Genomic DNA, 15,788 nt, shown 5'->3' on the forward strand with positions numbered 1-15,788 from the left:
CCAGTCTTTTATAGTTTGGCAGAAAAATGAAAATTTGTAACTGTCTTTGCTGCATCGACTTTGTCGGTATGTTTGTTCGTGGCTAGACCTGGTGTTTGATTTGCTTTTAATTAGTATGTCAGTATGTGGTATGGCAATTTTGTTGTTTGTTATTCTATGGAACATATTTAATCTGCTTTTGAGTCTCCTTTCTTGTAATGTTGGCCAGTGAAGTGTGTTTATCATGTTTGTTACACTTTCAGTATATTTGTAGTTGGAGCATACATATCTCGCTGCACGTCTTTGCACTTTTTCTATTGAGTTAATGTTCTCTGTTGTGTAAGGGTCCCAGACAGAGCAGCAGTATTCAAGTTTTGGTCTAATAAGGGCTTGGTATGCTCGGTCTTTGATGGTTACTGAGTTTATTTTTAAATTTCTTCTGATGAATCCAAGGGTCTTATTTGCTTTTGATGTCATGTTCTGAATGTGTTTGTTCCATTTTAAATTTGATGATATAGTTATACCTAAATATTTTGCATTTTCAACTGTCTCAAGAATGTGACCGTGCATGTTATAATAAAAATGGATAGGTGTTTTCTTTGTGGTCACTCGAAGTATGTTGCATTTGTCAGGGTGGAACTGCATTAGCCAGTCTTGTTCCCATTTGATTGCCCCTTCTAGGTCTTCCTGGAGTTTAAGGCATTCTGATGTTGATTTTATCTGTCGGTAAATGATGCAGTATCGTCAGCAAAGAGCCTGATTTGACTGTGATGTAAATAGTCAGGTAAGTCATTAATGTATATTAAAAATAGTATAGGACCTAAAACAGTGCCCTGAGGAACACCTGATGTTGACGTGAAAACTTTTATGTTGCAATGTAGAGACCTGATTGACGGCAACAAAATACAGGCAAACTACAATTATAACATATGTACAATGAAGGACTGACAGTGGATAAGTATGAGAAAAATATATATATAAAAAAAACAAGTATCATTTGACAATGAGTTTCTCACCAACAAGCATTCATTCAAATAGTTCACAACAATTTTTAATACTGTTGGGGAATATGTATAATCAATCATATTGAAAATTTGGTGGGAAATGACTTACTCTAGATTTTTCATACATTGAACATTGGCACCTTTTTTTCTTTTTAAACTATGAAAAAATTACAATGATTTTATAAGATTTTCAAAAATAGCTTTTTTTAAACTATATGTAATAAAATTATGAAAAGAAAAGTAGGGATTAGTGGGCAAAATTTTTATTGGCACTACATGGATAAAACTAGAGGAATCCGAATATTTGACAAAAAGTCAAAATCAAGAATCGCGAACATCCTTAAACGTTGCTTGTCAAACTCTTTCTTTTATCGGTGTAAGTTCTTTCGAAACTAAAGGCGATTGTGTGGAAAGTGGTGGCTAGAAGATGGGAGGCTAGCCTGGGATCCTGACTCACTGCTCGACAGGATGCCAGGCTAATGGGAGGCATGTCCTACTTCCGAAATGACAATAATTCAGATCACCCACAGCTCGCAATCTGAACGCACCCTTTGTTTATCAATGGCGGAAAAACAGGTATCCAAGTTGGAAAATATGTTAAAATTGAGCTTTAGGGTTATGCACGACGATATATAAACTTTTTATGAAAACAAATCATGTATAATTGTTTTTCTCTCTGGAATCAGCAGGGTTACACTAATGTCTATACAATGGAAAAAAGAAAATAACTTTATTTCATTTCTAAAATTCTACAGATACCTATAGCTAGTAATAGTAGTATTAGCTTTTATATTTTTCTTCACAAGATCAATGTATGACTAAGGCACACTTTAAAAATTGTAGAATTTCTAGATTTTACCATTTATTTGAACTGTTAAAAATTAATCAAAATTTAGTTTTAAGACTTGACTGACCACATTGACTGACCACAGTCAATTTTGCCCTGACCCACAGAAAATGCAAATACTTTTGATTAGACGATTTTCGAGTTGGTGCACTTTCCCATAACTCATATGTCACAATGCTTTAGTTATTATGTCACAGTAAGAACCGATTGTACCATGACATCTTTTATGCTGACACAGCCACAGGTCAACTGGCGTAACTCGTTCATAAAAAAACATATAGATATTCATAAAGGTTCAACTTCAAAAATGGACAATCTCAAGGTTAATATTTTTTAAAATGAATATGAGAATAAAAAACAAAAACAAATATTTCTAAGGTTACAAAACTTGACCCTGACCCCCATGACCCTTTGGGCCTTCTTTTACTTTAAGGGTCCCTACACTTTAGGGTGAGATTAATTTATACCATAAGGTTAGGGTTTATTCATGGTTATGGTTAAATTAGGGGATGTTTTAGGTTAGAGCAAGGATTTGTTTAGTTTGGGGTAAAGGAAAGTTTAGTTTTGCTCTATATATGGGTTGGGATCCCTAATGTAAAAGAAGGCCCAACTTTGCCCTAATTGCAAGAAAACTGTTAAATATTTTTTAAAGGATAAACTTCAAATTTAACTCAAGATTTTTCTCATTTATTAAACAAAAATAAAAACATATATTATCATAAATTTCTCAAGTTAAAAATTATGACCTGACTTCAATCTTCTTTTTCATGACCAATGTGCTGACAAAAGGAACAGGAGTTCAAATTTACATTTGAAAGTTAAAAGTCAGAAATTTTGGCCAAAAAAAGTAAAAGGTCTACCTTTTTTCGTTGGATTGGGATACTCTTATTTACACACCAGCAACTTTATAGATACAAATTTCAAACCCATCCAAACAGCACTGAATTTATCATTACTTTATGTTCAAAGAAACCTTTTTATCCTACAAAAGAACTTGAGATTATCCTAGTTAAGAAGGACTTTTCAAAAATATTATGAAAATTATGGGTCATCAATCTTTTTACAAGCGACAGTTGTAAAATTTCCAAATTTTGGATTATACATGTACATGATGTACATATGATGTGCTTTCAGAAAAGAAAAATTGGGATCTCTGGACTTATTTTCTTGAAACAAAACTCAAAATAGTAAACTTACTATAAATTACTTTTAAAAAAAGTAAGATTATCTGAGTTATCTCCCCTTACATGTCTAAGAGGGACAAAATTGAATCAAATAAAAAATATTCTGTTTTTGTCGAGCCTTCGACTTTTGTCGAAAAAGCAAGACATAGCGATCCTACATTCCGTCGGCGGCGGCATCCACTAATATTCACTCTGTGGTTAAAGTTTTTAAAATTTTAATAACTTTCTTAAACTAACCTGCATTTCTACCAAACTTGGACAGAAGCTTGTTTATGATCATAAGATAGTATCCAGTAGTAAAATTTAAAAAAAATTTCTGGTTTTTCCGTATTTTACTTATAAATGGACTTAGTTTTTCTGCCAGGAAACATTACATTCACTCTGTGGTTAAAGTTTTTGAAATTTTAATAACTTTCTTAAACTATCCTGTATATCTACCAAACTTGGACAGAAGCTTGTTTATGATCATAAGATATAGTATCCAGAAGTTAATTTTGTAAAAAAAAAATTCTAGTTTTCCGAATTTTACTTATAAATGGACTTAATTTTTCTGCCAGGAAACATTACATTCACTCTGTGGTTAAAGTTTTTGAAATTTTAATAACTTTCTTAAACTATCTTGGATTTCTACCAAACTTGGACAGAAGCTTGTTTATGATCATAAGATAGTATCCAGATGTAAATTTAGTGACTTACTTGACTTAATCCACTTCGTCCCAAGGGGGACATAGGGCGACTACAGTTTCTCTCCATTTCTTCCTGTCCATGGCAGTTCGTTTTGTTTCTTTCCAGGTCTTCCCAATTTTACTCAGCTCTGTTGTTAGTCCCCTGCGCCAGGTGTTTTTTGGCCTCCCCCTTTTTCGATGTACTTGGGGGTTCCATTCTAGGGCTTGCTTGGTGATATTTGTGTCTTTTTTTCTGAGGGTATGCCCGATCCACTTCCACTTTCTTGTTCTTATTATCTGATGTAAATTTAGTAAAAGAATTAATTTTTTTTCCGTATTTAACTTATAAATGGACTTAGTTTTTCTGCCAGGAAACATTACATTCACTCTGTGGTTAAAGTTTTTAAGATTTTAATAACTTAAACTATCCTGGATTTGTACCAAACTTGGACAAAAGCTTGTTTATGATCAAAAGCTAGTATCTAGAAGGAAATTTTGTTAAAATTTTGTACCTATTTTTTCATATTTTACTTATAAATGGACTCAGTTTTTCTTCCAGTTAACATTACATACAGCCTGCAGTTAAACTTTTTAAAACATTTATTAGATTCATAAACTATCCTGGATTTTTACCAAACTTGGACAGAAGCTTCTTACAATCAAAAGATAGTATCGAGAGGAATATTTTTATTAATTTTTTTCCTCATTTTTGTTGAGCCTGCGATTAACAGCAAAAGTAGGCGAGACACCGGGTTCAGCAGAACCCTTACAAATTTTTCAATAACGTAATTATCAATTTAAGCACATTGGTTTGCAATCATTTAATAATTAATTGGCTTCCTTGACAACTATATTGCTGGTAAACGTGCTTAGATTGAACGCATTTCGATTTCCTCTGGTTTTATAGCATGAGCGTATGCCTATCACATGATCAATTGCATCATCAATTTCTGTTTCTCTTGGATTTTACCATTATTGCAAGCATGTATGATAACAGAAGTCTTATTTCCAGTAAAAAAATATTGACAAGAAGCATATTTTAGGATACTTTTTAATAGCTAAAGGATAATCTTGATAATGATAGGACTCAGCTAGTGTACAGAAATAAGAAGATGTGGTATGAGTGCCAATGAGACAACACTCCATCGAAGTCACGATGTGTAAGAAGTTAACAATAATAAGTCAAAGTACGGCCTTCAACACAGAGCCTTGGCTCACACCGAACAGCAAGCTATAAAGGGCCCAAAATGACTAGTGTTAAACAATTCAAACAGGAAAACCAACGGTCTAATCTATATAAGAAACGAGAAACGAGAAACACTTATGAACCACATCAACAAACGACAACCACGGAACAACAGATTCCTGACTTAGGAGAGTGCAAACAAATGCAGCGGGTTAAAACGTTTTAACAGGCGCCAACCTTCACCCTAACCTAAAACAGTAGTTTAACATTACAACATAGAAAGACACATTATAAAATATCAATTGAAATCAAAAAGACATATTAAAAAAAAAGTATCGACAGGCAGTGGGATAAATTAGGATTTAAGGCAGATTCCATATAAGAAATTGAAATGTCTGTCAAAATGAATAAATAAATAAAAATAATAATTACTGTTATTTTAAAGAAAATCTCTGAATGTTTTGAGGAATAATGATGTTAGAAGAAATTATAAAAATAATTTTTGGATATGATTGTTTCCGTTTAAAGTAGAAATGATTAAAACAAGTTGAAAAAATGCAAAAAATTTTGACAGAATTAACTCCCATTTTTTTACACAATGTTTATGTGTTGCAATGCTTTATGTTGACACTTGTATACTGGTATTTACTAGTGTAGTCTGGTTATTTAAACATCCCTGTTCCCAAATTTGTTACTTTTTTTAGTCAAAAACATCTATGATATATATTTTTTTTCACTTTCAAATATCTTGCTTTATAGCTCAGTGTCTGTCAATAAATCTTATGTCAGGAACATCACTGTAAAAACTTTCAAAATCATTGTAGGTTCCAATATATGCCTGTTAAAACTGTAAGTCATGCTGTGCATAAGAAAAAACACATGTTGATTCTAAGTTTCATTTAACTTTATTCAAGCAATAGTTTTAACTTATATGTTTCCTACATAAGATCTGTCAAACTTGTTTTCTTATGTCTGAAACATTTGAATGTGCTAACAGTTAAAGTTCTTTGACCTGTAGTGAAATCTTGTTAGATGTTAGGCTGCAGTATTTTCCAGGAGTTTTAAAAATGACTTTCAACTAGGATTTGATTTCCAATGTCAGTCAAAAAAAACAAATATATATTGTCTGTCAAAATATCTTATGTATGAAAAATCTTATGTCAGAATCAAGTCTGTCAAAATCTTATGTCAGAAACTCAATTTGTCTGTCAAATCTTATGTCAGAAATAATAAAATCTGTCAAATCTTATGTCAGAAAAAATAAAGTCTGTCAAATCTTATGTCAGAAATAATAAAGTCTGTCAAATCTTATGTCAGAAAAAATAAAGTCTGTCAAATCTTATGTCAGAAACAATAAAGTCTGTCGAATCTTATGTCAGAAACAATAAAGTCTGTCGAATCTTATGTCAGAAACAATAAAGTCTGTCAAATCTTATGTCAGAAACAATAAAGTCTGTCAAATCTTATGTCAGAAACATAATATTTAAGGCTTTGTTTATTTAAAAAGGATGATGCTCATAATTTTTTTTTTGGTCAAATTGTCTTTATCTTTATTAGTAAAACATGTATTCAAAAACAGAAGTTCATTGCTTATGATTTTTGCCTAACGTGCTTATGGGAGTTGTTTCACTTTCTTATATGGAATCTGCCTTAAACTTATAATAAATATGTATCATGTTATATATAGATAAAGCAATCTCTATATAGAAAATAAACGTAGATGTGTATTAATACATCCCAAAAAAACATTCGAAAAGAATACAAATTTAGTTATGTTTTAATTTGTTGATGACAAAATCGATATTTGTGCCAATGTAAACAATACTCAAATATCTTATTACAGCATTAACAAGATAACCTTTACTAATAAGTTTGTTTAAAGGTTTGATGAGTTGACACGGATCACATAGTGATTTCCGCACTATTAGTACAATATTACCATAAAATTTAGGATGTGAAAGACCGTTTTTAATAAGTTTTCTACAGGTACAGCCAAATTTACTAATCAAATCTTTGTATCTATGAAAGAATTTAGTAAATGTTTTAACTAATTTATGGTAACGAAATCCCTGACTTAATAATTTAACCAGGATGTGCCCACGCCCCACGGATGCATGGGTTAATGATATGGCACATCAAGACAGAAAATCATGCGTTCAGGACTCATGTTCATGCCTTAACAAGAACACTGAATTATATGTCAAAAAGACATAAAATTAGAATATTGCAAACAATAAATAAATTGCCTATAAAGCAATTGCCTTGATTTATATTCATCAGGAACCCTTGAGAAGTCTTAAGTTTGTACATGATCTAATAAATGTGTCAGTAGGTAAGGAGACTCACCACATTATTTAATTATATGAACTTTTGATTTGGGCAAGTGAGTTTAGAAAACGGACAAGTTGATTTTCTTGCAACTTGCCCTAATGGTCATGTTAAAAAAAATGATTATGTAGAGGCCTGTCAGAACGAGATAAAACACAGGATTTTCTTTTTTAGATGAAAAGTATGACAAATGAATTACATTCCTCTCTCAAATATTTCATTAAAGAAATGATTGTTTTCTGCTATTTTACAATCCAAGATGACAGAAGACTCTGGATATTCCTTGAAGACACAGTAATTGATTATTATTTTTGTTGAATTGTAGACTTCTGATCGAGAGAAAAATACATTGGCATGGAAATCCAAAACAGAGCAAGCAAAGAAAGGAGAAACCTTGAGGGAACTCCAGAAGTTAAATGTGCAGTTTGTATCAATGAATTTTAACATTAACAATGTGTTTTAATATTAACAATGTGTTTTAATATTAACAATGTGTTTTTTTATGTAAAATCTTACATGAAAAAATGAAATGCATTTTATATCATTGTTGAAAAAAGTAGGTTCCAGATTGTTTTTTACCAAAATGACATTTTATTTACATCATTAAATTCTCCTTTCAGGATTGCTGCATTAGAAAGAGAGAAGGCAACACATTTGTACAGCAGAAGAAGTGATTTTAGGGGAGATTTTAGTCAGTTGGAAGAAATAGATTCAAAGAGCAATGATGAGAAAAAGACTGAAAGTAAGTTATTCTGAATAATTTGCTCAATTCAAAATACAATGTAGGGCAACAAGCAAGGTCAACTGTATGATTTTGTATTCTCTAAATATAAATATAATCAGTACAGATATTTTGGTAAAGCTATTTAATTATTATTTGTCATTTTTTATTTTCCTGTATATATTGTTAATGGCAAGTCTTGGTTTTTACAGAAATAAAACTGAAGCAACAGTTAGAGAAGATAAGTCACATGGTTAAGAGATTTCATATGGAGTTAAGAGATATCAAGCCTACCCCTGAATGTAAGAACCATTAAAATAGTAGAACCTTATCAATACAAAGCAGTGTTGTCTTTATAAATGGGATTGATAATATAATTTCTAGCAATCTTATTTTCCGACAATCCAGTTATCCCAGAATTATATTAATCATTTAAGAAGAAGCTTGAGCAAATTCTAGACCATTTATGAAATTTAACCCAATCTTGATAACACTATTGTGACTCTCAAGTCTCGTGTTTTACAATATTTATGTCCAATCTGAGGAAAATAGTTTATCCTTGTCTTTGTGTCTCTTTTTTTTCCATTTTGATTTGGGTAAGTTTTGCCTTAAAATTCATTTCTAAGAAATTTATGGTAATATATCAATATCTTTAAAAAATGATAACAACAGTCCGCCTGTATTGTACAGTGCAGTTCTGAAACATTCAAGTCACTGTGGAATTCTTTTGATGATTGTCTAACTTAAGTTTAGATTTGCAGTAGTTTGAAAATACATGTGGATCAATAATTTTTAGGGGGAGCAAGAAAATCATTCTGGATCAATTATGTTTGTAGAGTTATTTTGCCGCTTGGAAATGTAAGTGATGTGGAAAATTGAAGTATATTGTTGGAATACATTTACTACTCTTTAGCAATATTGATTCTAGTATTAATTTGATGTTTTAGATTTTGTCTGAATTCAAAAATGATAATAATTCCAGTAAGACTGTTCTTTTTTGGTGCATGGATCTTATAGAAAAATCGTTGTTGGCTGTTAAAATAAATGAATTTATTTCTTTGGTCAACACATAGTCATACATGGATCTTGTGAAGAAAAACTACTGATCTATGGATAATTTTTGATACTTGCTATTCATATTGATTCATTTCATTGATTATTATATTTAATAGTTGTTGAAAAGTTAAAGATAACGATGGAAGAGATAGAAGGAACTATCAATGCATTTAAAGAACAACAAAGAAAACAGTAGGTACTTTAATTGATGGACTTACATGTATGTTTACAATAAGTCAAACTTTTAGTTATGGCTGTAGAATATTTTGCTGATTTGGAGTTCATAAATGTATAATAAAGATCTAGAGCAACAGATTCTGTAAATATTTACTTTTTTAGATAAATTCAAAAATTTGTCAAATTCCATCAGTTTAAGTTTTACATTATAAGAATTTTTGATTTGATAAGATGCCTTGGTAATTAAAATAATGTTGTCACAAACTAAAGTACATGCATGGAGTTGTAATACTGTGAATTTCAATTGAGAAATAAAGTTTTTTTGTTTTTTTTATAACTCCGCTAGTTAAATTAATGCAGAAAAATTGGACCTAACCCTTTACAAAAGTAATTGTATGTTTGCAGATATGAAGAATTGATGAGAGAAGAAAAAACAACTGCACAAGAAATTCAGGCTTTGGAGAGAAAATTTGAAAGTTGGAACCAAATGTCAGAACCAGTTGTTACTAAGAAACCACAACAGAAACCATTAGCCAGTGCCAGAGATATAACTAAAGACTTACCACAGGAGGTGGCACACTTTGAGGTGCATCTTAAAATAATAAACATATTTATATGCTATATGTTTTACATAAAATGCAGTTAAATTATAATAACATGGTTAAAAACATTCTGATAACTTAAGAATTTTTTAGCAGAAACTTTTGTGTAATAATTTAAGATTTGAATTTTTCAGAAATTTTTGGAAGAGACAGGAGGAGTAAGAGGAGGTTGGGATGAATATGATCATCAGACATTCTTGAAATTCAGACAGAGACATAATGTAAGATATGTATCATTTGTCAAACTTTCATTTATATGTCATTTTGGAATTTGTATAAATCATCAAACATTGATTCATTAACATGTGTAGCACATGGGAAAATTGTTTGTCATTTTATATATTTATTTGAATTGTATTGTCTACGTTGTTGAGGGATTTGAGCTTGACTTTTATCTTTCATTTGTATGATCCTGTTTTCACATGATGATAAAACAGATGGACAAGTACAATATATTATACTAGTAGTAAGTAGCTTAGATTCAATAATAATAATATCATTCTTGCAATGCTTTATATTTTGTTCTTTATGCTTTGTTTTATGACTTCAGAAATTGTCATTGATGTTTCCAGGGTAAAGAAATATTTATTCAGCATTCCTTGGTAGCCATTCCAACTAGAACTGAAGAAGAAATTAGGGACCATGAAAATTGGTATCAGTCTTATCTGTCATTAAATGAAAAGAAGAAAGAAAGTATAAAGAAATGGAGGAAAAAGAAGGAGGTTATTTGTTTAATAATGTTTTCCTCAAACTTCAGCGATTTTCAGTGATTTTCACCCTGTTTTCTATAAGAGATGTATTAATACATAAGTCTGTTGTTAAGAATGTGTTGCTGGGTACAATCGTGATGTTAATTTCAGGGATTGACAATTTTTGACCAATTGTATAAATCCAGTTTAAACTTACAATTTGATTTGCCAATGAAAATTTATTTTAAAATTGAAAATGCCAAAAAACACCTTAAAATTTCAAAAGAAGAATAAGCAAATTAAAAAAAAAAGCATTGCAAAATCTGAGTGAAAAAAAAAAATCATAGTGGAATAGAATTACTAGTAATACAACCGTAAATTCTTACTTGGCTGTGTATTTGAAATGTATACAGTTTTGATCTAACATTAATTTATTTACAAAAATTTGCATCCAAAAAATATATTTTTTTCCTGATCAATTCAAATATGTTATAAAAAATATACCATCATGTGCTATATTTAGAGATAGATGGAGTTAAAATTTCAGATATTTACTCAAAATTTCTTGTTTTTTTTTACATTTTATCTTTATGGGCAGAATTACCTTTTTGTTTCAAAAGATAAACACAAGAATTTTTTGTAAAATAACATTATATGTTAGTGATGTTATTGTTATTGTAATCAATTCTAATATGTAATAAAAAAAGATATACCTTCATGTGGTACATGTAGAGAATAATACAAATATAGGGCTTAAATTTTAGATATTTACTTAAAATTTCTTTTTTTGTTGTTGACATTTTATCTTTTGGGCAAAAATAACTAACTTTTTTGTTTCGAAAGATAACGACAAGCAGCTTTTTGTAAAATCATTTGGAATTATCTTTTCACATAAGTATGCTCTGAATTTGCATGATTATTCTCTGGAAATAATTCAAATTTATTAAATTTTCATGATTATATAAAAAAAACGACATTTTTTGTTGTAGATTTATCTAATTAAAAAAAATCATTGATATAAAAAAGAAGATGTGGTATGATTGCCAATAAGACAACTCTCCGCAAGAGACCAAATGACACAGAAATTAACAACTATAGGTCACTATACCGCCTTCAACAATGAGCAAAGCTCATACTGCACAGTCAGCTATAAAAGGCCCCGAAATGACATTGTAAAAAAATTCAAATGAGAAAACTAACAGCCTAGTTTATGTACAAAAAATGATTGAAAAACAAATATGTAACACATAAACAAACAACAACCACTGAATTACAGGCTCCTGACTTGGGACAGGCACATACATACAGAATGTGGCGGGGTTAAACATGTTAGTGGGATCCCAACCCTCCCCCTAACCTGGGACAGTGGTGTAACAGTACAACATAAGAACGAACTATAAAAATCAGTTGAAAGAGGCTTAACTCATCAGATGGATAAAAATACAAATACTTCAAATACAAGTGGACGTGGCCGGGTACTTGTACATCCAAACAACAAAAAGACACTAAGTACAGATCTGAGAGTACTCGCAGTTACTGACAGCTAGTTCAAAGCCACTAACAACTAATAAAAAAAAAATATGCATCTAAGACTAAATTATCAATCCGTACACATCCAACATCCAGTGGATTTAGTGTAAAGAAGTCATAAACAGTCAGAGAAAAACATGACCTTGTGCAATACCAAGATACAGGTATCGATAGAATGTAGATCCATGAATGTGTATATGTATATAACAATAATATTTAGTTTGCTTTTAATTTACTGATAACAAAATCAATATTAGTACCTATAAAAACAATATTTAATGATCTAATTACAGTGTTGAATTGGTAAACTTTTAGAATAAGTTTATTTAAAGGATCAATAAGTTTACCAGGATCGTTTCTAAATTTCCGGGCACGGTAAACAATATTGTCGTAAAAAATGAGGATGTGCAATCCTGTTTGAAATAAGTTTTCTACAGGTGCAACCAAACTTCAAAACCAAATCTTTATATCTGTGGAAGAATTTAGTAAAGGTTTTAAGTAATTGCAAGATGATTTTTTTCACAAAAATTGGTACAAATAATCTTCCTACTTTTTAAGCCAAATGTCATTTGAAAAAACAGTGGTCCATGTTTTCGTTTTCAAGCTTATGATTAAAATTAAAAAAAAAAATGATCTTTTCCCAAGATGTCACATTCTGATGTAACGAAAAATATCATTTTACATTACCGATGTTATTACCTCCCTTATAACTGTATTGTATTCCCTTTAAACTTAACTATCAATGCAATGTGGGTGAGTTTGAAGACTTGTACAAGTAGCAGTATTGCATTGCTATAATTTTATATTTAGTAGTGTTTGAATATTATGTCACAGAGGAAACCGCCTATCAGTCTGTCATTAAAACTACTGTAACTACCTTGAGATTTGGGGCTTTTTAAACAGTTGAAATAAAAATTTGAACAAAATCATGGATATCTTCTGGTTAGATGCCAAAAGATTGAATATGTTACATTATAACTAACATGACCATGTTTTGTAAAGATATAAAATTTTATTCATGTAGGAAGATAAGGATGATGTTATATCTAAAGTTGATCAACAATTGGAAGACGAGGAATCAAAGAAGGAAGAAAAGAAGAAAAAGAAAGAGGAAATAATTCAGGCTGAAAAAAGGGAACGTTATAAACAGTTAAATTCCTATAGGGTTAGTGCAAAATTTAATCAATATTTTATACCGGTAGTCTATATAATATTCTCTATTAGGGAAAGGGTATCGTTGCCAAAAAGTCCATTTATGTAAGAAATGTTAAAGGAGCTACCATTTGAATTTTATGGGGAGGGGGGCTAGTATGAAATTTGAAAAAAAAGGCAGGACAGGAGTTTTGAGTAAAAAAAAAGGCAGGATGAGCAACTTGGCAAAAAAAAATAGCAGGATAACAATTTATGTAAAAAATATCAGGATCAACTAAAAAAAAAGAAAAAAAAAGGCAGGACCAAATAGAGTGAAACATAAAAAGGCAGGACAGAGATTACAACTAAAAAAAATGCAGGACAAAATTTTTCATCCTAGCCCTCCCCCCATAAAAATCAAATGGTAGCTCCCTAATATTTGGCAGGTCTACTTTGCGGTTGGTAAACTGTCATTTATGTGCAACATGTTTGCAATTTTTTCACATGCTTTACTGCTTGAAGCTTATTATTCACTGTGTTTCATGAAAATTGATAGAAAGTGAGGTATATTATCCTCGTCTCATGGGTTTTCATGCTATTAAGAATGCATTGTGACGTCACAATTTCCATTGAAAAAGCATGCATAGTACGAATTCATATGACGTACGAAAACATATGATCTGACCATAATATTTTATTTTTCGTTTATCCTAAAATGAGCATTTATGTCCCATTTGCAAATGCTCATTTCCCTCCCCGTTTTTAAGAACTTATATATATGACAAAAAAGGTGAGAAAAAATTATTTTGACATTGAGGTTTTAGGAATGACAAAAAAGAAGAAAACAAATATGGTGATAAATCTAAAGTACACCGTAATTCTATACCTATTTATGTCTTCTGAATTTATTTATTTTTTTCTGACCGCCTGACCCAAATCTTTCACATCTTTCAGTCTTTCACATCAAAATTTGTAAACCAACAAATTGAAAAATTCTTGCCTAATTGTTGTTATGAATACTTTACATTTAGAATATAATATCTATATAAAAAAATCATAAATCTCTGGATAAATATTATGTTAGGTTTATTTTTAAATTTAAGGTTCAAAAAGAACTTGAAAGGGCACAAGCTGAAGAGAGGAAGTTAAGAGAAGAACTAGAGAAAGCCAGGAAAAAAGAGGAAGAAAGAAAAAGACAGGTAAAAAATAACTATACTCTGTCTTGCATGAGCTGTTTGAGAAGCAAAGAAAAAAATAATAATAACTTGATACAATGTTTTTGTTATGACAAGAGAATGAACTTTTGAGTGATGATGATAAGTGATAAGACGGCTCTATTCATTTTCAGTGTAGAATTTAAAAGTCTATATTAAAAATTATTTAAGTTAGTTAGGTTATATTGAAATCAGATACTCTCATTTGTCCATTGGTATTCATGTGAAGACAAAAACAGATATCAATACTATCAGTCCAGCAATCAGCTTTGGCAATTTGTGGGCAATTTCCCTCTTTTAACTTTTAGGAATGAAAAATTGGGTGTCAGTGGGTGCACTTTTTTTTGCACTTAACAGGTTGGGACCATCACTATAATAATATACAATTATGGCCCGTTGAAAAGGTGAATATCCAAAATTGTCAACACGAGAAGGTTATTTCACTGAGGGCGCAGCCCAAAGTGAAATAACCTTTAAGGGTTGACAATTTTGGATATTCATCGCTTCTAAGGGGCCACAATTGTTTTATTATACCGAACTATCAGTGGATGGGCATTTTGAATCATTGTAAAAGTACTTACCCTTACTTGAGTCAGTAACAAACACAAGTTGACGTTCAAAAATACATGTAATTTGTGTCTTAGAATTCTCGTAAGTACAACAAAGGTAGATTCTTTTTGTAAAATATTGATGGCCCTGAAAAGGACCGTTATTAGAGATATCATCGGCACAAAATGCACGTAAAAAGCCTTATTTCCTCTTCTCTCGATCAATTGCCTTCCTGTAACTTGAACGTTGCCATTTTGTTTATTTACGCCTGTGACGTCATGTTCATGAGTACAAATCAACAAACTAAAAAGGTTATTCGCCGGTGAATAATAGGGTTATTCAACGCTGGTGTAAATTTTTAGGGTTATTCGTTCTTCCTTGCAATTGAATGAAAACTAACTGAATTATTCCATGTCACGTGATAACGTTTTACCCAATAGAATTGTTTGAAATATATGTAAGGTATAGTAATATATGATAACCTGTTCAGGCAATAATATCTTAAATGGGATATACATTTAATGTGCTTTTAAACAAAAAATTATTTCTCAGATTTCAGAAAGACAGCAAAGTTATTATGTACCAATGGTGTCCTTTCATCTTCTGAACTGAAAAGACTGCTGAATATTTTTTTTTTATATGCCATTTCAATTTGTATATGAGGGTAGTAGAAAAGAAAAAGTTAAATCATATACCTTAGTTTTGTTGTTTATAAAGCTGAGAGTAGTTAAACCTTACGAAGTTGATAACATGGTGAGAAAATTTAGAGATAACTGTATTGTATTTGAAGCTTTGCGGACGTCCATCGGTAGTTTAACTGTCACAAATTTAGTTACCTGGCAACGCTTAGTGGAGACAGGTAAACGGATATTTGCGACAGTAAAACTACTGATGGACGTCTGCAAAGCTTCAAATACAATACAGTT

At 30.8% G+C, this 15,788-nt stretch overlaps 1 protein-coding gene across 1 annotated transcript in view; it reads left to right on the plus strand.

Moving 5' to 3' along the window:
• Positions 1-1,522: 1,522 nt before the first annotated feature.
• Positions 1,523-15,788, plus strand: part of LOC127732913 (coiled-coil domain-containing protein 112-like) — a 33,634-nt gene continuing 19,368 nt past the window's right edge. Inside the window, exons 1-10 of the mRNA XM_052242125.1 lie at positions 1,523-1,559; positions 7,519-7,616; positions 7,814-7,935; positions 8,127-8,216; positions 9,087-9,162; positions 9,553-9,733; positions 9,884-9,970; positions 10,322-10,471; positions 12,993-13,133; positions 14,203-14,298. Of these exons, the coding sequence (XP_052098085.1) occupies positions 1,545-1,559; positions 7,519-7,616; positions 7,814-7,935; positions 8,127-8,216; positions 9,087-9,162; positions 9,553-9,733; positions 9,884-9,970; positions 10,322-10,471; positions 12,993-13,133; positions 14,203-14,298 (1,056 nt within the window). The 5' untranslated portion in view covers positions 1,523-1,544. The remainder of the gene's footprint in view (positions 1,560-7,518; positions 7,617-7,813; positions 7,936-8,126; positions 8,217-9,086; positions 9,163-9,552; positions 9,734-9,883; positions 9,971-10,321; positions 10,472-12,992; positions 13,134-14,202; positions 14,299-15,788) is intronic.

The sequence above is a fragment of the Mytilus californianus genome, unplaced genomic scaffold (genome assembly GCF_021869535.1).
Source record: "Mytilus californianus isolate M0D057914Y unplaced genomic scaffold, xbMytCali1.0.p SCAF_3, whole genome shotgun sequence".
NCBI lineage: Eukaryota > Metazoa > Mollusca > Bivalvia > Mytilida > Mytilidae > Mytilus > Mytilus californianus.